Source organism: Anguilla anguilla, chromosome 4, assembly GCF_013347855.1.
Source record: "Anguilla anguilla isolate fAngAng1 chromosome 4, fAngAng1.pri, whole genome shotgun sequence".
NCBI classification, from domain to species: domain Eukaryota; kingdom Metazoa; phylum Chordata; class Actinopteri; order Anguilliformes; family Anguillidae; genus Anguilla; species Anguilla anguilla.
The window spans coordinates 13,922,202-13,946,577 of record NC_049204.1 but is presented as its reverse complement, the minus strand read 5'-3'; the positions used below and the strand labels follow the sequence as shown (position 1 = coordinate 13,946,577).

Below are 24,376 nucleotides of genomic sequence, written 5' to 3'. Positions count from 1 at the left end.
CTGATCCTTTAGTTGCTCTCTGTCAGTCTTCACCAATTCCGTCATTTCTCTGAGCCTGTAATATTACCCCTGTAATGTTGTTCTCTTTAGAGACCCTAATATTACTTGATGCGCATTGACTAGCCTGAGGACTTGTATTGTCATTTTTTTCTTGTTCAGTTATCAATTTCTGTCTCTCTGTAAGAAAAACTTGAGTCTGTACAGGTTGTGCTACATAAGTAGTGCTTTTCAAATCAGGACTCCCCCGAAATGTGAAGACCATAGTTTAATGAATGGTAAAGATTGCCGTAAGGCCTCCAATTATTGAGCCTATCATTTTAGCTTTGTTCTGGGATGATTAACTCAAATTTCACATTTTCAGATTTCTCATATTAGAAGCTATTATACAGGTACATGTCATAAGTGCTTGGCGTATGCACACAGGCTAATATCAGATGAATATAATTTAGCACATTCACACATGTAATTATTGCAATTAAATGGCTAATTTAATTGCAATTGGATTAACGACGGCATGTAGGGGCTGTGAAAGTAGTTTCACACATCTGTGCCTGCTCACACCTGAGGGTCTCCCTTATCTCATTACTCATATTGATATGCATTTGTGTGGATTAAGTTATTTTTACGATGCAATAATGTTCAGCATGTCATCATTGCACATAGGCTAATTGTTGCAATGTTCCTCCATGTGGTAAAGGCAGTGAGTGCTTTAGCCACAGGGTGGCGCTCTTGGCCAGGCATCTGTGCATCCCTGAGCCCTTTAGTACTGGGTGGGTATGCTGTGGGATAAATATGGTGACTACCAGGATGTTTTAGTCAGACCAGTGGAATTTGCCGTTCAGTATTTGGGGCTGGATGGCCTCGTTTTGGTTGGTAGAGATGAGCAGGCCAGTTAACAATGGAATGACCCTCAAAAATGAATAAATCAAGTCAGAGTAAGTGCTGTTAAGGACATTTACTTTCTGACGTTAAAACCCCCCTGTTTGTATTCAGTGACAAAGCTGGTTTTCAGGGGTCAGAGCATTGTTCAGGATTTAAGCCTCCCTGTCCTCACAGGATACGCATTCCACCACCATGAATCAGCCCCGCCCCCTCCCCGCTCGCGATTGGTCTCCCGGGGAGACGCGGTTTAACGGAGGCCCGTAACGCGCCGGGCCGGGTCGCAAGCGGGCGTGGGGAGGGCGTGCCGCGGCGGGGAGCGGGCGGGGCCTGGAGGCGGCCCGCGGTTAGAGCGGCCGATCTCGTGCGGGTCGGCCCCGAACGGGCTTCGCCTCGGCGGCGCTGTGGAATGTACGGCCCCGGAGGGAGCGGACCGGGGACGGCACGCTCGCGGCAGCGGAGCGGAGAGCGGCGGCGGCGGCGGCGGCGAGGGGCTCTTTCTGGGCGAGCGCCCCTCGCTCGGTGGGGTCGCAGTCCATCACCGTGAGCTATAAGAACGAATTCCCTCAAAAAAAAAGAGCCACTTAGTACATCACCTATCTAAGCTCACGTGACCGTTTTTTTTTTTTTGAAACCCTGCTCCCAAAATCCTTTTTCCGTCTTTCGCAAAAGTTATTTGGGATGAGTGTCCCATTGATGGATTGAATTTATGATTCTACGGGACAGGATGCAGTTTTGCCTGTTGTTCACGATGTAAATTTACGTGGCGCTTGAAACGATGTGTTCATTGACGATGTGTACAGTACACGTCTTAGCGTTCAAAAAGTTAAGATTTACCGCGTGCGGTACCTGCGATTTCCGTCTGTGCCGTGTGTAACGGAAAACTGTCCGGGGTGAAATGGGAGCTGTTAACGAGGGCCGAAGGTTAATTGGTCCTGGCAGCGGGGGGTTAACAGATTGAGCCAGCAGTGCAGTGCCCCGGGCCTTATAGCCCACCTGTCAGCCGACAGACCCCCGTACTCAGGTCCCGCTCAACGCTTGCTTTACGGCGCCCTAAACCGGCAGACCGCATTAATATCGGCAGCGGCAGTAAACAGGCGCAGGCGTGTCTGCGTTCAGGTATAAAACATTTATTTATCTGTAACGTATTTCTTCCGGAGCCGTTTCGTCAGCCCCCGGGCTTGTTATTTTATAGATCGGGTAATTGCAGCAGTGACTAGCCCTGAGCCAGGGGCGTGGCTCTGCGCCTCCGACGGCCGTGCCGTCCGTGCTCCCGACTGCGTCCTGCAGAGGGCGCCGCGCTCATTCCGAATTGAGAGATGGCCTGACAGCAAGTCATTTCCCCTTTTTTTCCTTTTTTAAAAATTTTTTTTAACCGCACTACAGCACGCTGTCCGGAGCCCTGCCCAAACTGGCTAAGTGGCCATACACTGAGTGTGTCTCATAAATCAACCTCCATTTTGTCATGACACAGTTTAAAAAAAAAAATGTTTATTTCTTTATAGACGTTTTCTTCGACTACGATGAACGATTATGCTTATTCCGGAATATTCCGGCTCCGTCGGATTGGGCCGAGCGCGAAGCGTTAGAACGCGGTGACGTTGGCGAATCAGCGGCGAAGGAAAAGGTCACCCCGAGTGAACGTACGCGGCGTACTGGCGCAGCCAGCCAAACGGAGCCGCTCGCGTCCGGGAGCCCTCGGGCGCAGCGACATCACCCCTGTTATCCCAGAGCCGGGGGGGGTGGGGGGTGCCGCGGCAAGCGTCGCGGCAAAACTGTCCCTTGCGGTCACAGTGCGCCCAAGCATCTGAGCGTTTAGGAAGCCTGCACCGCGGTACAGATTTCACTGCGCTGAGGCTGCGTTAAGGCTGCGTTAAGGCTGCGTTAAGGCTGCGTTAAGGCGCTAATAAGCGCAGGATCTAATCCATCATCCTCACAGTCATCTGCTGAAAGACTGTGTGAGACGGACGCGAATAGGAGAACGGGAAAGCGGACATGGAGGTTCACAGCAGGAGGCGGCCATACAAAACTCATGAGTGGTTTTTTTCCTAACGTCCCACCATTAATAAGTAATGACAAGGAACAGCGCAAGCAGCAAGGCCATCGATTAAAATAACAGTGACACGGAGAATGAGAGGAATACAAAGCTGAGGCGTTATTTGGGAATTATCTCCACTGGAGTAGAGTACAGTACGAGATAAGTGGAGTACGAGGTTACAGCCCCCCCACCCAACCCAGAGAGAGATTCGCTGTTCCTGCTGTTAGAATGTGGGGTATGGGAAGGGGGGGGCGGGGGGGGTTGCCGAGCCCAAAGGGTTTACGATGCCCACCGAGGCAGAACGCTGACTTGCAGCTCAGGGGCTAACGGAGAACGTGCCTTCTCCATGACCTGGAAACTTTCCCTCCATTTCTCCGTCTCTCTCTCTCTCTCTCTCTCTCTCCTAAAGCCCTTTCCCTCTCCCTCCATTGCTGTTCTTTTTTTAGGCTGTCTTCGCAAACATCAGGATTGATCTGGTCAAACCCCGCAATGAAACGCACTTGTGAGGAGGCTTCCTGGAGTACGTTTCTGCTCCATCAGCACAAGCTCATCTGAAGTAATAATTTATGGGGCCCTTGATTTAACTTTAAAAAAAAAATTTTTTTTTTTTTAGATGCGCTCTGATGTGAACGGGCGTCGGGATTGGTAGTTGCTTGGAAGTTTCGCGGAAGGAATGCGAAAAGAAACCACGTTTGAGCCGCATCTAAGGTCATGTGATCCCTCTCGGCTCCTGCTGCAGGCAGACTGGAGACAGGGCGGGGGAAAATTTGGATTGTAGGCGCGCTTTCGCGTGGATCGATACGCTCCGCCCAGTCAGTATTGGCCCATATATCACTGTATAATTAACACGTATCTCACAGTGTAAGCGAATCAGCAGTGAGAGCATCGTTTTTCCCTGTACCGGTGTCCTTAGCAGTGCTAATCAAACGGACTCAAGCATTCCAGCATTCATTGTAAAGCGTGAATAATAGAGTACACCCCTTCTAAAAATCAGATTTCTTGATTCAGTCGTTGTTTTCCCTTTTTTATTGATGCAATACTGTCAATAAGAGTAATCAAGGACCTGAAATTTAGGCTTGTGGAACATTTGCTTGAAAGGAAATCTATAGTAATTAATGAAAATGAGCCCTTTGATTGACTCGGCTGTTGACTGTAGCGCAGGGTTGCTGTTGGACTGTGGATAACCTGCATCTCCACCCTAATTCTGCGTAATGGATGAAGAACGCATTTATTACTGTTTAGCTGGAAGTGGCGGTGGGGGGAGGGGAGGGCCGAGGAGAGGCGGGCGGAGACGGCGAGCGAACGCAGACCGAAGCGGCCGCGCCCCCCTCGGCCAGGAGACGGCGGCCGCGCCCCTCCGAAGGGGCGGACAGCCCGAACCCGCGCCCCGTCTTGGTCCGCTTGAGGGCGGCGTAGAAAGAGGAGGGATTGGGGACGAGGGGGCCGGAGAGGGGCATCGCGAGGGGGGGGGGGGCGTTCGCGTAGGGAGCCCGGGTTTGGGAAGCGCGCCCCCGTTTTCCGCCTGTCCGAACGAGGCGCCGTCAAGCCGGGCCCCCCCCGCGGGCCCCCCCCGGCCGGTCGAGCGGGGGCTAACGCGATGTGGCGCGTCGCCGGCGGAAACTGGGTCAAGTTTAAAGCTGCCCGCCCCGTTCCGCGGCTGCCATCCCGGCTGCTGTGCCCACCCGCCCGCCCCCGAGTCTGAGCGTCCTCTCAGCCCCGCCCGCTCCCCGACAGAGGGGCGGAGCGTTCTTATGCTGCAGCTGGCACGTGGGTCTGCATGCCGTAACACATTATGATAAATAAGGGACCGCAGCATCATATATATTTTGGAAAGGCGTGCCGTGCTGTCGCTGCGGGCCATTTGGCCGTCACGGAAAAGGGGCGTGAGCGTGTGCCACCTGTGTGGGTTATTCGGAGCCCCCCCCCCCCCCCCACACTCTCTCTCGCTCTCCTCACGCTTCTTCGCAGTGAAATGTCAAGTGGGCGTGGCACAGAAACCTTTACCACCGATGCCGTTGAATCTCCTTTAATATCGAGTCCGGATTACCATTTAGAACATTGATTTAATCATAGCATTAATTTTTCAAGTCAAAACAAACCTTTAAAACGTTTATCTTAAATGCCAGCGGTGTTGTGTGATTATTGGTATTTTTTTTTAAAAATCGTATCCAGATGATTAAATGTTGGGATGCAAGCAAAAAAGGCAGGAAAAAAATCGACAGGCCTTTTCCATCATTTTCATTTTCTGCACAGAGCACACTTTATTTTTAGATTTTGTGTTCCCGGCTGTTTTTTTTTTCTTCCAGAAGCCCATTTTTGGTGCAATACTCTATTCCTATTCATTTATTCACACTCTTTAAAGTCTCACTACTACGTGCCCTCTCCTCCCCGAAGCCGGCCTGCGATTGGCTGCCGGTTTGTTTTCAGTTGGCACCAGCACTTTTTTTTTTTTTTTTTTTTTTTTTTGACTCCATGGATACAGCGGAGGACCGGGGGGAGCGGGCCTCAGCCAATGGGAGCGCGGCACGGCCGGCTCGTAGTAGAATCCGGCTCTCTCTCTCTCTCTCTCTCTCTCTCTCTCCCACCCGGCCTCGGAAACAAACGCAGAGAACGGACCGCGGGGGTGCCAAACAAAAACAAACCGCCCCACCCCCGCCCCCCCTCGTTCGAGTGGGGGGGGGGGGGGGGCGCTTCTGCCGTGGGGCCTGAACCGGGCGTGTCCTGCCACAGCACCGCTACCCCTCTCCTGCCCTCGTTCCCATCCTCCCCTGTCAGTGCTTTAATGTTCCCCACCGTGCACATGCACCTTTTTTTAATGGCATACATGCCACAGCGGCAGTAACTGCATGCTGCGCTCTGACAGAATCCACCGCTGTTACTTTTTTTTTTTTTTTTTTTTTTTTTTTTTTTTTTTTTTTTTTTTAATACGTCGTTATGGGTTTTACTCTCCCTGGGCGGAAAAGCAAAAAAATAACTGGGTAGAAAAACAAAAAATAACCCTAGTAAAAAAAAACAAAAGAAGCTGCTTCTAAATTGTAAATGTATGTATTTAGCATTTCAGTAAAAATATAATATGAAAATTTAATAGAGGCGCACTGGTAAATATTTATAGAGGGAAATATTTCAGAAGTTATTTCATGTAATGTAAAAAAATGGCTGGCTGTAATTAGGGCTCTCAGGTACTGTATGCTGCCGGTTTTTTTGGGTCAGTCAGTATTTGACAGAGCAGCTGAGGAAAGTCAGCGTGTGAATCCCTCGCTGTGAAACCTCCCCGGGTCTTACGATGGCGTAAGCTGCTGATTGCTGAACTGGTCGGCCCTGATCGGGGAACCACACACCGGAGCTTGTACGCAGGGCGCCGCATCAGATTGCGGCAAATCCCTCTCCTTTGAGTGACTTAGGGGTGCGTTAGAATGAAGCTCACAGGTCTGAGGGGGGTCGTGGGTGGAGGTCGGAGGCAGGGGGAGGTGGGGGGGGGGGGAGAGGGGTGCCCGTACAGCTGGAGTGGCCACGCCTCTGGGACCAGCGCCTCCGTGGCGGCAGCAGCCAGGGAGGTGGCAGCAGAGGACCAGGGAAGCGCTGGCCTCGCCCGCTGCCGAGCTCGCAGCCCTCCCGCGCTCCGCAGTCAGCGCCTCGCCGGCGGCCCAGATCGACCGGCCGATAGACGGATCGCCGCGGCGACGCCCCGCGCGTGGGGGAGGGGCGCGGTTAGTTAACCTGCTGCAGGCCACAGCGCCCCTTCCCCCCGTCCCCTACCCCAATCCCAGCTGATGCCAGCTGTGCTCTCTCAAGGGGGGAGTCCTCTGGCCAAATGTGGTCAAGTGTCGCTGGGTGTGGGCGTGGCAGGTTGCATGTGTGTGGAGGTGCACCTGGAATCTAGGATGCCCGGGGCAGGGCGGAGGACAGGGAATTAGAATCTGCTAATGAATCTGCTTTTTGCCCAAGGGAAGGCATTTAGATAAAGCTATTTTGGTGTAGCTGTGGAACATTAAATCAGAGGTGAAATTTGCTTGCTTTCTCAGTACTATATGTCGCTTAAAGCCAATATTTTGAACGTTGGTATTGTGCAATATTCCTGTTTTATATCAATTATGTCAAATTATATCAGCAGCTGTTTCTTCACTGCATTTTGAGAAATATGCCTGTCTATTTCATCCAGATAGATATTTCTCCTTATCAAGTGAATCTCACAGACGATATACTCTCACTCAGACTCTGCTTTATATTATTGGTTAATATTGGCATAGCCCATAATAGTATATAGTTCACTTCCTGGGGGTTTTTTCATATTATTTCACTTTTATTGTATTTTTTTGATTGACCCAGACGGTTTTTATGTGCAGTGAAGGATATTTTAGATACTTACGCAGGTTCCTGACGACCACTCAGTTTTACAGTGACTGGTTTAGGGGCATTTTGGGGCTCATCGCCTTAAAGCAAGAAAGTAAACTTCAGGTAACTCCAAAGCAGCTTGTACAGCAACTTCATGTTTCCAGAGGCTGTGCATATGGACAGATTGCATAAATATCAGTCTTTTTGTTTTGCCAGTAATGCTTCCCTTCCTATTTTCCTAGGAAATAGATCCAAGTGAAAATGCCATTAAGCGGGCTATTCTGAAGAATAATCGGGTAATGTACACACAGAACAAGCTCTGAGGGCATAATGTGGCTCTATAGGATTCTTTGAAGCGTGCCTTCTTGCTTTCAGACCGCAAAGCCCCGAGTGGCTCTGTACCAGTCATTGTAAAGCTGGGAGGTCAACGGAATCTTCTGGAAACGCTGAAAATATCGTGAAAGATGGAGTACTCTGCCTCTGAACCCTGAATGTGCTCGCCCACAGTACGACGAGCCTCGCTCCCCGCAGACCAGTTCCAGAGCGAGACAGGGCTCTAGCAAAGCTATCTGTCCTGCCTGTCAGTTTGAATTACATAACATGGGAATGTGACCTATATCTGACTCGCATATGGCGCAGGTTCGCCACTCTCGAAGCTTTCCTACTGCTGAGCGAGCTCTATCCTGGAGGAAAAAAAAGGGTGCTTGCTCTTAGAGGAGCCATCGGCACGGCCAGGGTCAGAGGTCATTCTTTGACTGACCCCTTTTCCGGACTCGTCTGGTCCTTCGGTCAGTACCGCCAGGATATTTTTAGGTCTGCTCAAGTTCAGTATATAAAACAGAAACTGTTCTGTCTCTATTAATGTGGCTCAACAATCAAAAAAAGCCATGGTTAGAAAAACAAGATGCTGAGTAGTTTGGCCGTTGGACTTTAAATTTGGTTATCGTGTTTGAGAATATTCAAAATGCATGTAGTAACTGCTTTGGCAGTTCCAGTGAACCGGAACACCACAGAAGTTGTGAAATGTGTGCTTGAGCAAGTCCTCATGATTTTGAAACACGATCAACTGGGAAACTGTACTATGAATTCAGACAGAAAAGCAAAGGGATATATTTATGAGATGTACTGTAAGATGCAAATGATGCATTGGAGAATTTTTAATATAAACGTTGTTTCGAGTCACTAAAAAAGTGCAGTAACTGACATTATGCAAATAGTTTTTAAAGTCCTAATGTTTGAATATGTATATTTGCAGTGCTAGTTTTTATGCTGTTGTGTAAACATATTAAATGGTTTATATTTGTCTTAGGGAGCATCCAAGGCATGTCAAAGCAAAAGCTGTTTGGTCTTTTCTCCGGTGACTGGCATCACAGTCCAGAATCGAATTCTGACCAATCAAATAATTCCCTCATTTTCCGTGGCGTCGAACAGGGAGGGAGGGTCTTTTAAAAAATAATGAATGGCTATAACATAGTAAGTACCTTGCCTGCTTCCCAGTTAGCAGCGCTTACTTATTCCCACCCCAAGTCCAGTCTGACGAAAGCTGCTGCGCCTATGGGCTTGTAACTGTGTCCACTGAGTATATCTCCACTCATGTAGACCTGTTTTGTTTACTATTTAAAAAGGCTTTGTGTACAGCCCCCATCAGAAGGCTGCAGTGTTCTAGCTTGCTACCGCCCGATTCAAAATCGCTCCTTTGCCGTTGATGTCATTCGGCTTCCCGAGCTAGCGCGCGGCGGCGCGGCGCACCTCCACCACAGGTGCGTCTTCGCATGGGAATCCTGGGCAGATAGGCATCTGCTGGGCGCCCGCCAGGTGGATGTGCCTCTGACTGCGGCCGCGACGCTCCGAGAGAGAGAGAGCCTCCTCGTCCCGAGGGCGGCCGCGAATAGCGCTGCGGCCGGAGAGGGCCCCGTTCTCCCATGAAGAAGAGCCTCAGATAAGCACCCGGCTCCCCGCCGCAGCGGCCCCCGCGAGAGGCGCCAACTTAAAAGAGCGCTTCCTCACCTTAACGGGGTTTCAGGTTTTTCCTGGTATCGTAAAAACCCGTTCGCACGTTCTTCCGTGCCTGCGATCCTCCCAGACCTCTTACACCTGATGAGAGATAAGATGTACCCCCCCACCCCCCTCCCCCAAGCAGAACACCGCTCCTGTACTTCACGCTATCAGGTTCACACGCATTGGTGGTCTGGCTAATGTGCCAGCATGGGATGTTTATTTCCTGGGTCGTGAAAAGACTTGTTCCCCTCTCACAGCGTATCCGCGCGCTCTTTCCGCATTGGACGGAGGATTTTGCCGTAGGAGGCGATGGAATGTAATCTGACATGGGAAATCGGTGGTGTCCTTGTGTAATCATTTTTGATATTCGCAATCCCTCCGATAAAACTCCTAGTAAAAATGCATGCTTATGTATCCCATGTTTCTGTGTTTATGTAACATCCTAAAGTATCATTTTGCATATGCAGGCTATTTCAAGTGGTAAGCGTAATCTGCTTTTCGCTTCTGAAATTAAGTTGCTTGTTTTTATAAATTAATAAAGTGAACTCGAACTTCTCCGAGTTAAGAATGTTTTGGTATATAATACAGTATAGATGGCAGTCTTGCATTGAGGCAGTCACAATTCCTCCAGAAATGGTAAAATCACAGTTGAGTACATAAATAAAAACAATGGGTAAATTTTAGTAGCATCCCAGTAGTTCTTATAATGTTACGTAAGTATTCATTACATTACTTACATTACATTACCTTGCTCAAGGGTACAACGGCAGTGTCCTTACCCGGGAATCGAACCTGCGACCTTTCGGTTACAAGCCCAGTTCCTTACCCACTGTGCTACACTCCGTCCTCCAAAACATACAATGGGCTGTATCCTCCTAACACCACATCATATGACATGTTACTGACGCCAGTACCTAACGAATCTGAATGAGGCTGTGCCATTCAAAGTCACGCTGAGCAGTTATTGATCATAAAGGGTATAACTCATTGTACCTTATGTGTCCTGTCTTTGGTGAATGTTGAAATTGCTCTTGGGAGTGCGATAAGTTGTTGAACATTGAACAGCTTGTTATGAAAGTAATGAATAAATTAATATGCTTTGAATTAATTAAACAATAAATATCAGACAATTACATAATTAAGCCAATTCAAAGTAGCCCCCGGGGATATCCCAGACACCCCGGGAGAAAAAGGCTAGCGCTAAAACTGTCATCTGCGTGACAATCCATAATTATGAGCGGTTAATTCATTGTTAGTATGTTTAAATCAGATCAATGGCTTCATTTGTCTTCGAGGCAGAAATTTCAATATTTCTAATTGTCCGTCGTGGAGAATGTTTTTCAGCTTGATGTGTGCTGAGGCTCTCATGTCTTTTCCCGAAAAGGGCTCAGGAGTAGGCTGAGCAATCAATCCTGGGGCCGGGCGTGTTTGTAAATCAAGTGGAATAATGCCCTGTCAGAAAACAGCCATTGGCCTTAATGAGGGTGAGGTACCCTCGGTTGTTCCGCGATTCTGCGGCGGTACACTAGAGCCCAAAGACGCGCGTAGGGAACGCTGCGTCTTCTTTTTTTTTTTACTGCGCTGCGCCTGGAGAGAGTTTCCGTTTCCGTCCTCGCACGCGAAGGAGCAGCACCGCTGAAGTGCTCTGAAAATCAGAAATTTGCGGCGAAGCGACGGGCTGGAAGAGTGGCGGGAGAGGGCCTGCAAACACGCATTTGCAGGTTTGAGTTATTTTAGGATAATCGTACTCTTCAACAAGGTGCTTTATTCTTCAGTGTAAATACCCATATAAATAAGTACCCCGTGATGAGGCTTGCCAGGCGAGAGGCTTCACGGCCTTCTCACGCGGCTCGGCTCCGCGCGCGGAAGAGTCCGCGGGCTTCAAAATATCTCGGCTGGAGAGAGATTCAAGATTCAAGCTGGAGAAAAGATTCAAAAGCCGAAGAAAAAGTTGAGGCCGGGTCACCTGCAGAGGATCGCGTTTGTAGGTCGGGTATTTTTAGGCGAAGGAGATAAAGCACCTGAAGTTTCCTGCCCGCGGACCTGATTGGTAGCTCGGTTACCCCGCGGCTAACCCCCTTACTAGTTTTGCCTCAAATTTTTCTGCTATCCGTGTTGCTCCCATAGATTATCAATCAGGGCCCGGGAGACCTGTTGGCTTTAGAGCTGACCACGGCGAGAGAAGGCTCCCAGCCTTGCCTCATCCGTCACGGCCCGACCAGTTGCCCTGGAGGCCTGGGCGGCGGCTGCTCTTGCGAACGCAGCGGGGGACCCGAGCCGCTAATTAAACTTCGGCGGCGGGCGGGTTTGCACGCGAGCATTTTTTCTTTTTTTTGCGCTAGATTTAAAAAAAAAAAAAAGTTATCAGCTGGGAATTGAGAAACATAAAGCCGAAAAAAGCCACGCTCAGTTGGATTTCTTAAGAAAGGGAGTGGGATTCCAGTAAAGCAGCCACCGCTGTGAATCTGGGTGGGCGGGGGGGGTGGGGGGGGGTCGGTTGGGGCCCTCGAGATGGGCTGAGACGTTGAGGACATCTGTCGAGCCGGGCCCCCGACAGGAAAACCACACCGCGCCTGCAGTTTACGCATCTGGGCTGGGCCTGGTTGGCGGGCGCTGATACGGGCCCCGGCGCGGGGGCGCGGGCGCGGAGCCGGAAACAGCGGGGTGGAGGGGGGGGGGGGGGCGCCGGATTCCTCCCTCTTCCCTCCCCTCCCCTCTTTCTCTTGACCCGGCTCTCCCGCTGGTCTCTGGCTTCGTCCCCTTACGCACAATCAGGGCTTAATGTTTTTCGTTTCGTGTGAATTTGTATTGAACCTCAATTCTGTTTCTCTCCCTTCTTTTCACAGGTACCTTAATATGGGGAACCTTCTAAAAGTTTTGACTTGTACAGACCTTGAGCAGGGACCCAACTTTTTCCTTGATTTTGAAAGTAAGATTTATGGTTTTTTTTATTACTTCTTTTCTCTGGCCTCCCCAAACCACACATGCCCCCCCCCCCTTACCCAGCCAGTCTAACCCCCCCAGTCTGACTCACAGCATCCTTTGAGCCACCATCCTTAAGCTGAGCGTATCTGTTAACTTTGCCTGGAAATCTGACAACCTGATTGTGCTGTTTGTGTGGTGGCCCTGTTAGAATGATTGGGTTTTTGGGAATATTGCTTCTAAATCCTCCTACACCCCCTCTTTGGTCCACCCAACCCCCCCCCCCCCCCCCCAGTGCCCTTGAACACTGACTATTCTGACTGGTATGATTTTTTGTCACTCAATGCTTCATGTGGAAAATAGGATATGTGATTGGTTCAATGTTAGCATTTAGAGACACAAACACCGTGTAATGGAAGTACGCTTCACAAAACAATACACTAGGTTTCATGTATAGACAATGCACTCTGTTTGGCGTGTATTGGAAAATTACATGCAGTACCCCGTTTCCTGAAATGCTGGCTCAAAATGGTTTTCTGGTATCGACATGATAGTTTTAACATTTAGAAGAAAAGAGTATGACGCAATGGAGTAAAAGAAAGGTTCCTGAGCACATAGCACATTGTCCTGTGTGGACTTACATTTCCTTTATTCAATACCCATTTAATCATTCAGGAAAAATGTGAAACATTTACTATATTCTGCCTCCTCAGTGTAAGCAACGCTTCAAATGATCTTAGCTGGAATGCTTGTTCACAGCTGGACAATAATATTAGATAAATGTACTCGCCATGACAAACTGGTGAATCCAAATTGCAGAATAACATCATGTATAATTGCGATTATCTGTACGTTCTCAGAAGTGCTCTAACACTTGGGCAGCCTTCCCAGTTGCGCTTAGATACTGCCGTGCGTGGTGAATTTTTAATAAGGCTTGTAAATTATTCCAAATTTATATGCACGCTTATGTATTAGAGTACCGTTCCTTTGAGATATTTGCACATCTGCTCAGCCCTAAGTGCTTCCCTGTTTAAACTGGAAGTTTATTATTATTATTATTATTATTATTATTATTATTATTATTATTAATAATTATAATACTCAGCCAAGACATGCACATGCACATACAAACATTAACAAGGATGTACACCCCCAACCGCTTTCACACAGCTGAAAATGGTGTATAACATCAAATCAGACAGACTGAAGCATATGTGCACATGCACGCACACACGCGCGCACACACACACACACACACACACACCCGCACACCTATACATCCATGCTCCCCTGATTCCTGGATGGATAAGAAAATGTGCCACATAAATCACCTTCAGATCATCTCCTTTATATAGCCGTATAATAAGATGACTAGACTTAACACCCATGCACACACACACGAGCGCTCATACACATGCGCACACGCACGCATGCACACACACACATGTACACACTCACCAAAGGCCAACACACACACATGCAGATGCACGCACACACGCACACTCCAGAAGCCCACATGCACACATGCACTCTCTCTCTCTCTCACACACACACACACACACACACACACACGCACTCTCTCTCTCTCACACACACACACATGTACACACTCACCAAAGGCCAACACACACACATGCAGATGCACGCACACACGCACACTCCAGAAGCCCACATGCACACATGCACTCTCTCTCTCTCTCTCACTCTCTCTCACACACACACACACACGGTACATTGCCCAGCGGCCAGCTGGATTGCGCACAGCGGTATCCGAGATCCTCCCCGCTCTCTCTGGCTACGGTGTCGGGGCTCGTCTGGAATAGCGCTGATAGTGCTCACTGAGAGAGCTCACTGAGAGAACTCATTGAAAGAACTCACTGAGAGAGCTCACTGAGAGAACTCATTGAGAGAGCTCACTGAGAGAGCTCACTGAAAGAACTCACTGAGAGAACTCATTGAGAGAGCTCACTGAGAGAGCTCACTGAGAGAACTCACTGAGAGAGCTCACTGACAGAGCTCACTGAGAGAACTCACTGACAGAGCTCACTGAGAGAGCTGCACCTTCACACATCGGCCACGCAGTCAGTCTACTCGGGCCCGCCGCATACGCCCGAGCAGCAGCTGCATCCAGGAAAGGGCTCAGAGAATTTTCAGAGTGGGTGGCAGGGGGCATTAGTTGATCCTGAAAAATATGCCACGGCCTGTAGATGTAGATCTGCCCCCTATTCCACGTGGCTGCCTTTTTCATGAGTGAGAGACGGGAGCGAACGCAGACATAACACTCCATTTCTCGACGGCCCCATGCAATCTGGCATATCATGAATCACGGAGGGACTTGAATCGCAATGCACGGCCACCTTTAATATACCCTTTCCTAATCTTTGTGATTCAACAAAGTCTTCTTCCGAGCAAAGGCATCAAAGACCCCTTTGCAATCCTCACCGCTTAAATCCCCTCATTTCATTAAACAAACTGAGCACTCAATCAAGCCGGAAAATGTTAAACTGCCTTTGAAATTGGATTTAAATCAGCAGCCTGAGAGGTAGAAGCCAGGCACGGACTAGCACAGATCTTTCTCAAAAGGACGGAGGGTCAGAGTTTCCGCGCTGGCTAATGGAGACCACCACACGAGCAGCGGCTCAACGAGCACCGGGAGACTTATTTCTCCTCTCCTCGAGTATTTATGACTGCCGTGTGCGGAATATAGCCTAACTCTGTTTACCCAGCTACTCAGCACCTTCACACACACACACACACACACACACACACACACTCCATCTCGATATTTCGCTCGAGCACCCCTTGACACCACAGAGAGCCCAGTATTACCACACTTACCTACACGTGTAGCCTGCTGGCGGGTCACGGGGATGAAAAGCAGTAACGGAGAGTGGAATGGCTAGCTGCGGCTAACCGCGGCCATAGCCGTACGTAGCATGTAAATAGCGTGCTGGACCCGCGGAGCGGAGCCCGTTTTAACGGGTGTTTGCCCACCTCTAGACGCACAGCCCACGGAGCCAGAGCGGGAGGTGTGGGACCAGGTGAACGTGGTGCTGAAGGACGCCCGGGGGATCCTGGACGACCTGCAGGACTACAAGGGAGCAGGAGAGGAGATCCGAGAGGTACTGACCCAAAAAGCACCGCCGCCATTTTGTCTGGCGAATACCTACATACATCTACATTTTGGCCACTGAAGAGTTGATGATGGAGACCTATGCTTTATGGCTGTTTGATACTGAGAGTTGAATGTAGATCCATTTACTGTTACTGTTTATTTTTCTCTATATGTCAGTTAAAAGGGAATATAAATGAAGTCTTTGTTACTTACTGCTTGATTTGTTTTCTGAACGCACATTTGGGCTCCGCGTGACGGAAGGAAAAGCACCCTGTTGAATTCTGCCAATTAAATTGGTCTTAAACAAGAGATGTGCAAAGGACAAATATAAATCTGCCAGCTTACGTTTCTCAGTCTGTGAGTCACCGTCACGCGAAAAATAGACGTGGAGGTGCGACGCAGGAAGTGCCCGCGAGTCGCGCTCGCGCGTTTGTGCGGCGTCGCTGACTTGCCCCTCCCCTCGCCAGGCGATCCAGAACCCCAACGACGAGGGCCTGCAGGAGAAGGCGTGGGGCGCGGTGGTGCCGCTCGTGGGGAAGCTGAAGAAGTTCTACGAGTTCTCCCAGAGGCTCGGTACGTTCCCGCCGTCCGGCCCGATAGCCGGCCTCGGCGCGCTGGAGACGCGGCCTTCCTCTGAGGCCTCGCCCCCGTTAGGCGCACGGGCACCGGAATGAGGGCGGTGCCAATCCTCTTTTTCCACACACGGCGGCGTGCGTGGATGGCTCACGCACACACATACACACATACACACACACACACACACACACTTAAATTAGGCTGGACGCTCGCCTTGCACTACCCCCAGCCCTGATGCTCGTAAGCAGCCCTCATTGTAGCGGAAGGGAAGCCGGGTGAAGCTGGAGAGATTGACCCAGGCTGAGGTCAACAGCCTCAGCCCACCTCACGGACGACTGGCCCTTCTCTGTAATCCTCTTAATGGCGAAAAAAAAACGAGCGAACTAACAAAACATTCGCCGTCCCGCCACAACTGGTTACGTAACAAAGTAGGTCACTTCTTTCCTTGTGTTTCCACTCTGCTGCGCTAACATGGCGTGGGGGGAGGGGCGCTGGGGGGGTGGGCATTGGGGGGGGGGGGGGGGGGGGTATGGGCGGGAGGGTCTTCAGAATGTTTAATGCCTGATGCGCTCCTTGCTAGCCCACTGACTGTTTCCAGTAATCGGCCATACTTCTGTCTGACTCCCACTTTGAATAAATCCGATTAGTAGGGATCTTAATAACATATTTTTTGTTTGCTGTAAGTGTGTATTTGTTTTGTTATTGTAGATAACACGTAATACGATGACCTCTGATTCCCCTCCCGTTCTCATTCATATTTGAAGGACCATTGTAGAACATGCTGTACTTGTCTGGTTCTTAGCTCTTCCCTCTTTGGAAGATTGCTCTGTGTACATGGGCAGGACGGTGCAGTTCTACCAAAATGTCAGAATGATGTCATCAGTGGGTAGAGTGTCAACAAAATGTCAGCTGTGTATGAGGAGAGGAAAAATGTATTTGTGCTTTTGAGTTATTTCTACTTTTGTGCCCAAAAAAGGTACACATTGTACAAGTGGTGCAAGTCATGAGTCATGATTTGACACAAGCACCGCTATTTAAAATTTGTCACATTATTGTGCCACATGGTAAGATCATCACTCATATTTCCTAAATATTTCTACAAGTTGGCACAGGCAAACCGCCTCTAAACGTGATGTACGCTCACAGTCACCTGCTTTTAGGCTCCGTGCATCAGGTCAGTTAATTTGGTTTTCCCTGGAGTGCAGGAACAAACTCAAGCCGAAAAAATACAGGAACTGGTTCACTTGAATTTCTCGATAGGCCTAATGACAATGAGCAGGGCGTGCATAGTAAGCAAACCGTTGACTATGTAGCATCACCGCAGGTGGGTTTTCTGCACATTTGCAGGCAGCAAAAATTCAATTTACGTTGCTTGCTGTCTTTGCCGTTGGATTTTTACGCCCTTTTCTGAGCCCAAAGGTGCTTCTTTCAGATTGACAGTGATGCCTGGTGCATGCATTGCAATGCACCGTAATAATATGCCAGTTCAGACGAGAGATGCAGTACGCTGAATCCTCACAAGTGCGTGTGATTTGTGCTCTGAATACAAGGATGAACAGTGAGTGAGGGATTTTTATTTCTGCCTCTTAGGAATGCATGTTTAATGTGCTGCATTCACGATAAAAAGACATTTTAACAACAGGTCCATCCAGAGAAATAACAGGGTCCCATTAAAGCAAGAAAGCTTGCTTGCGCTCAACAAAAGAATAAATACTTTTCATTTTCCTGAAATATTACGCTTTGCAGCTGCTCTGTATTTAATACCATAGGTAGGATGTTGACTTTAATTCATAATGTCATTTTATGCCATTTCTGTATAAAAACAGGTTCAACTCAAGTACAATGACTTCAAAAGCAGTAAGAAAATAGAACATTAGTCCAGAATTGCTAAGTGTATTTGAGAGGATTTATTTGCATCCAGTATTCAAAGGTGGAAGCGCAGGCTCAGCCCTGTAGTCACGGATTCAAGTCTCGGCTATGCCAGTAGCCTTGGCCAGAAACGGCAGAGTGATTAAATGGGCACTGTCCCCCCAAGGGTAAGTAAGGTTTAACTTGACCACGGTTGCCAATGCAGTCGTTCCTGCCATCGACGTGACAGGTGCCAAAAGGCTAACTGTACTCATTGGTGAGAAGTGAGCCTTCATCCGAGAACTGGCTCTGGTCGACGCACCGTTTGGCCTGTGAAATACCAGGCGACTCGCAACCGCTCCACGCTTGGTTGGCATGGAAACTAGAGAAGAGGAACAGACCACACTCGTCCAACTCGTGGAGAAAAGAACCTTTTAAAGAATATATATATTTTGCATATTTTTGTACGTATAACTGCAGCTCGAAGCTCCCATAGAAAGTATATGAAGTATTCGTCATTTTGCTGACACTCTTATCCCAGAGCGATGAACAGTAGTGGAGAACATCGGTGTTAAAGTACCCAGATGCAGCTAGTTTCAGAGAGTGACTAAAGGTGCCGTATAAATGACTCCAGGTCATTAATGCTTCAGCTCCGCATGGCGGTATCTCCCAAACCCTCTTGTTTTTTTTACTATCTCCCTTCTCAAGGTTTCTGCAGGCTCAGGTGTCGAGTGTTCAGGAGTGAGTGTTCAGGCGCTAGCCCGCTCACCGGTGATACGATAGGACCCGACTCCGGCTCGGCCCCGCCTGGCGTCTGAGTCTCCATCCTCTCCGTCCGGGCCCATAAAAACTGCGACGCAGAATAAAGCCGTTTCCCAGACAGCGCGGGCCTAAGAGCGGCCTGTCAGAATTGTCGCAGCAACTGTTGTGACTGGGAGGCGAAACTGCACTTCCAGGACAGTTTTTAATCAGTCCTCTCTGTAAAATGTAGGCCGGCCTGTCAGTACAGGGTGACAAATCTGTTCAATTTGCTGCACTGAAAACCCTCGTCCTGCCAGAAAAAGTCACTTTGCTGCATTTTCTGAAATGAAGATAGTGCTGCATTGTTGCAGGGTTTAGCCTGAGCCGTCTGGGGTGGCTAAGAACTGCGCGTGCGTGTGGTTTTGTATGTGTGTGCCTATGCATGTGTGTTTGCGTGTGTGTGTGTGTGTGCATTTGCGCGCGCGCGTGTGTGTGTGTGTGTGTGTATGTGTGTGTGTGTGTGTGTGCATGTGCGTGTGTGTGTGTGTGTGTGTGTGTGTGATTGTGTATGCGTGTGTGTGTGCCTATGGATGTGTGTTTGCGTGTGTGTGTATGCATGTGTGTGTGTGTATGCGTGTGCACATGTGCGTGTGTGTATGTGTGTGTATGTGTGTTTGCGTGTGTGTGTGTGTATGCGTGTGTGCGCGTGTGTGTGTGTGTGTGTGTGTGCGTTTGCGTTTGCACGTGCGTGTGTGTGTGTGCGTTTGCATGTGTGTGTGTGTGTGTGTGTGTGTGGAAGGGAGCGTAGTTGCAGCGCTCGTTGAAATGCTACCAGCAGAGTATTAGTATGTCATAATTAGATTAGCACGGTCCCTGGGCGAGAGAGCCCTGCTTACTCATGTAGCAAATCACCATGTTACTGTACACAGGGCATATAATTCCAGGCGCATACATACACGCCCACTCATACACCCACACACAGATACACATATATGCACATGCGCACACAATACTGAATGTGGAAATTGCAAAAGGAATGTAAAATCCTGTTTTGTCCTGAAATGTGCCTGTCTGCTTGTGATGCATGCTGTTTGTAGTAATTATCTAAATTATTATCTAAATTATCTCATTATCTTATGTTCCTTCATCAGTGCTCTAGACATTATAAAATAACTAATTACTCATTAGTTATTTTACACTAATGCGTAATTAGTTAGGTCACAAGATAGTTAGATCATATAATCTATGCCTAATCTAAGCCTTGGCAAGGCTGATGTGATTATCCAAGGACACAGTTGTGTTAGTGGATTACTGTAGTATGGTGATGAAGATGAGTAAAGATGTTGAATATGGTAGAGCTTTTCTGCAGCTGTTTACTGTCTGACGTACTGAGGTACTGCTGTCGGAAACACCGTATTTCGGTAACAAGATGTTAAACCAAGGTCCTGACTCATTGTGTTCATTAAAGGTCCCATTGCACTTATCGCAGTGGGGGGTTCCCCAGTGTCCTGGCACAATTCCCAAACTTCCTTTCTCTACCTGGCCACCTAATCATCCCCTAGTTTAATTGGCTCAATAATTTCCTCCCTCATCGCCCAAGCTAATTTGCGGTGAACTTCCTGGCACAAAATGGCTGCCGTGACTCAATGGTGGTGGTTGGGACAAGTTTCCCTCTTCACTGCGAAGAGCTTTGAGATCATGAAATAAAATGTGGTATATGAATGCCGTCAGTTATACCATCCATTATTAAACCAGCAGCTGCTGATAAAATGAAGAAAAAAATTATTTTGCTTGTACACGAGAGATACGTATGATGCTCTATTGACATATGTCTTTAGACTTTGGATCGGATGTGTTTTATAGTTGAAATGATTGAGTTGTCCAAAAATAAATTTGCAAGAGATATGGAAAGGGGTGAAATAAGCCTGACTTTACTATATTTTTTTGTGTAAACTAGATCCGTTTTGTGTTTTCGCCAAAAAGGTCAAATGTGCAGGCTCACCATTGTGTGAATACAAGCCTAGATGAGCAGGATTGTATATACTGTAAGGAGATGACCTGAGTTGAGCAGCTCAAGGGAATGGATCTTCTGGTTGCTGGGTCGTTGCGAACTATTGAAGATCCCCAACTTTGACCTGGGCTCGTCTCCCCCCCCCCCCCAACAGAAGCGGCCCTGCACAGCCTCCTGGGAGCCCTCACCAGCACCCGCTACAGCCCCACCGAGCACCTGGAGCGGGAGCAGGCCCTGGCCAAGCAGTTCGCTGAGATCCTGCACTTCACGCTGCGCTTCGATGAGCTGAAGGTGAGTGCCTCTTAGCCCTTTCTCTCTCTCTCGCTCTCTCTCCATCTCTCTCTCTCTCGCTATCTCCCCGTCATTCGGTTCCCTCGCTCCGCCTCTGTTCTCTGTCGCCGGCGTCACCGTCGCCGCCATTTTGTTTCACGCTCTCTTTGGTCTCTCGCCTTTTCCTGGCGTCTGGACTGCATCTGTGGCAACTGTGGTGGAGGAGTCGGGAGGTTCACGGTTCTGGAGTTTTCAGATCCAGGGCGTGGCGTGGCCGTCGTCACACCCTTCCGAAAAGACGCTTGATCTGAACCACCGGTACGGGAGAACTTTAAAGCGAAAGACACTCTCCCACGCGTAAGTCGCGGTTACGCGCGGCGCTAGTCTTAGCGCCAGCCCGTTAGCCCAGCCAGCGCTGGAGCTCGCCTCTGAACGGGGGGACGAGGGGGTCTGCCGAACATGCCGGGGTGCGGTAATAAGAGCGTGTCAGAGCTGATCAAATGTGCCCTCGCCTGGCCGTCCGGGCCTCGTTAGGGAAAGCGGGGGGGGTGGGGGGGGGGCGAGACAACGAGCTGAGTGTCACGTCCCCACCCCCCCCGCGCCCCCTCCTGCGTCCTCAACTCCGCTCCTCCCCAGGGCCCATCATTATCTCACTGCCCGAGCAGGTCCGTACCCCCCCCCCACCGCTCCACCCCTTGCCGGCTCCTGCCCAGCCACCCCTAGGCGACAATCGGGGAGGGACCCCAATTAAAGCCAGCCGCACAAGCACGCGCCACAAAAACGGCGGAGCACGGGGGGGGGGGGGGGCTGCAAGGTGGCACGCCAACCCCGTTCGGCAGGCGTTCACTGATGACCGTGCGGCGTGACCTAGTTCGTCGACGCGCTCCTTTCGCAAACTCGGTCAGAGGCGAAATGGGCCGTCCGATCCGGCGCACGCTCTTAATTGGCGGCGGTCGGCCGGCCGGTGCCAGCCGCACCAGTCTACCGCGGTGGGGTAGCTGTGCCGCCGCGGGCGTTATTAGACGCGCGGGTAAAAAGCCGCGTCTTCGTAAACAGCGTGGTTTTTTATCGCAGTCCTGGCGGGTTTCTTAGGAAAGAGATTTGGTGTCACTTGGTGACTGGCCGCCTGATCTTGACGGTTTTGGAGAGGATTAATGATGTCCCGTTCTATGGTTCAAGTCAATTACATGCTAAATGAATTCCACCTTTTCCGGCCCGTTTCCTGAATCTAGGGAAGCAGATGTCTCTCACGTCATGCGAACCAGAAATGTCTCACCTACCACATTGCGCACATTACACTTTTCCAAAAACTGCATTCTAAAATGAGAAGAACTGAGAGATGAGCATCTGCCATCTGCAGAATTAAAATCAGTTTGCCTTGGGGAAAGAAAATGGGATACATTGAAGAAGGCTTCGTAAGCTGAAAGGCGTAGGTACTACTCTCTTTTAAAATGATCTCCTCAGTGGACATGGCGTATTAATGAAGCCATTTTCAGTATGTGTACTAAAGAAGAGTGCCTTCATTTTTTTTTATTTCTTGTTATCACATTTTCTCAATTTCACCTCTTCAGGGTGCCGTTCCTGATTAAGAAAACGGGGATTCGACTGCAATAAGATTTCCCTGACTCCCCAGACTCAAGAATTATGTCTGCCGGGTGGCCAATATGCAGATTATTAACCGGTGAAAATTAGAAAATTGGGCAGCAAAGTGGTTAAGAAGCTGGGCTTGTAAGAGCTTGCAGGATCAAATCCCTAGTGGAACACTGTCTGTGTATCCTTCAGTGAGGTACCTAGGCCGGTTTCTTCAGAGGAAGCGTGTAAAATAATTGTAATACGCGCATGTTGCTCTGGGGAAAGAAATCTTCTAAGTAAATAACTAATAATTTATTACATTTGATGAAAAAAATTATTATAATTTTTAAAAAATATTGCGTATTGATGTTCATTAGTTTGCTTCCTTTCGAACGCAGGGGTCTATTATTGTTGAAGTATTTGCTGTTGCTGAAAGGTATCCACAGAAATGAAACTGTGCATTATTCACGGTGTTCGTTAGTTCTACATGTTACCAGCAGTATTAGTCGTGCTCAACTGGCGATTTTCTGAGGAAACATGCAGACTGGGGTCATTAAAGATCCCGTGGTGCTTGTCATATAGCGTAGGGGTTCCCTGGTGTCCTGGCCAAATTCCAAAGGTTGGCTGTCTAAATAAATGGTAAATGGACTGCATTTATATAGCACTTTTATCCAAAGCGCTTTACAATTGATGCCTCTCATTCGCCAGAGCAGTTAGGGGTTAGGTGTCTTGCTCAAGGACACTTCGACACGCCCAGGCCGGGGTTTGAACCGGCAACCCTCCGACTGCCAGACAATCGCTCTTACCTCCTGAGCCATATCGCCCCCAAATATGTTTGTTATATGTTCGTAAAATCATGTTCCATGTTTTGGTCATGTTCCACGTTAAATTGGCCAGATTAAAAATGCTTCCCTCTGCATCTTGCCTGCTTCTGATGCGTTTTCTGGTGCAAAATGGCTGCTGTGCATCACGCTGGTGGTGGTGAAGATGAATGCATCTCCGCCTTGCTCTGCTTTATAAAAATGCCTTGAGATGCATGAAAGGTATTTATAAAAATTTATACCACAGCATTGCTGGATACTCAATTCTGATTGGTCAATGAGCTCACATTATTTCTGTATAATGACTGTTGTATAATGGCTGCTGTTTCACCCTAAAAATGGAACATCCACTTCACAAAATTGAAGTGTGCAATTCAGTTTTTGCAAATAGTGGGAACTGCATGAAATTAAAAATGTTGTGAGCTAGTTTGATTGTGGTTGCTAGGATACTAGAAGCCATTGTTTGTTGGACATATGTTTATGATGTAAGATAGAAATGTGCAAATATACATAATAAATTTGATTTAAACATGATTTTGTGGCAGATAATTAGTTTGGCAAGTATGAACATAATATTGTACAGTGAGTGAGTCAAGATGGTTCAAAATAAGGCCTTTTCCGGGTGATTAGGAATTGTATCACCCTTTTGGGGCTTATTTTAAAACAATAAGTGTGCTGTAAGCCTACATTATCCTTTACATATATATTCTCCCCGAGATTCCAACAGACAAAAATGGTTCATGTACCTTAATTTGGTTATAACTGAATGTTTGGACTCATAGCCATAAGATGGTGTTTTTTAAGAGTTTCACATTTACTTTCAGAGAAAAAATGGAAATAAATTTCATAACTGTACAAGATTATTACAGGCGGCGGTTCCTCCCAGAATTCACAGCTGTGTGTGCTGTTGGGGCTCATAACAGCCCTACATCCCTCTCTCAGATCACTGCGGCTCCCCCCTCGCACGTCCACTGTTTCAGCGTCATGTTCACAGCCGAGCGGTGCAAGTTTACGCAGGTCCAGACCCAGAGACGGCATCTTGAGAGGGAAGGGAGAGGGAAGGGAGAGAGGGAAAGAAGAGGGCGAGGGACGGCGCGGCGACGCTGCGGGAAAACCGCAGGGACGGGCGGGGGAGGGGGGCGGGGGGAGGGGAGCTTCAGAGGAGCGCGGGCCCCCCCGTGGGGAGACGCCGCCTCGTCAAGGAATCCCATTTCTGAACGCGCCGGTTCGGCCACGCCCTCCCGAACCGAGCG

General features: G+C 48.9%; 1 protein-coding gene across 2 annotated transcripts in view; it reads left to right on the top strand.

The window, feature by feature from the left end:
- fam49bb (family with sequence similarity 49 member Bb) overlaps positions 1-24,376 on the top strand; it is a 63,928-nt gene that overhangs the window by 34,137 nt on the left and 5,415 nt on the right. For both annotated transcript variants that reach the window (XM_035414429.1, XM_035414428.1), the window contains exons 4-7: positions 12,094-12,176; positions 15,170-15,291; positions 15,752-15,857; positions 20,615-20,751. In XM_035414429.1, coding sequence (XP_035270320.1) covers positions 12,104-12,176; positions 15,170-15,291; positions 15,752-15,857; positions 20,615-20,751 — 438 coding nt within the window. In that variant the 5' untranslated portion in view covers positions 12,094-12,103. The remainder of the gene's footprint in view (positions 1-12,093; positions 12,177-15,169; positions 15,292-15,751; positions 15,858-20,614; positions 20,752-24,376) is intronic.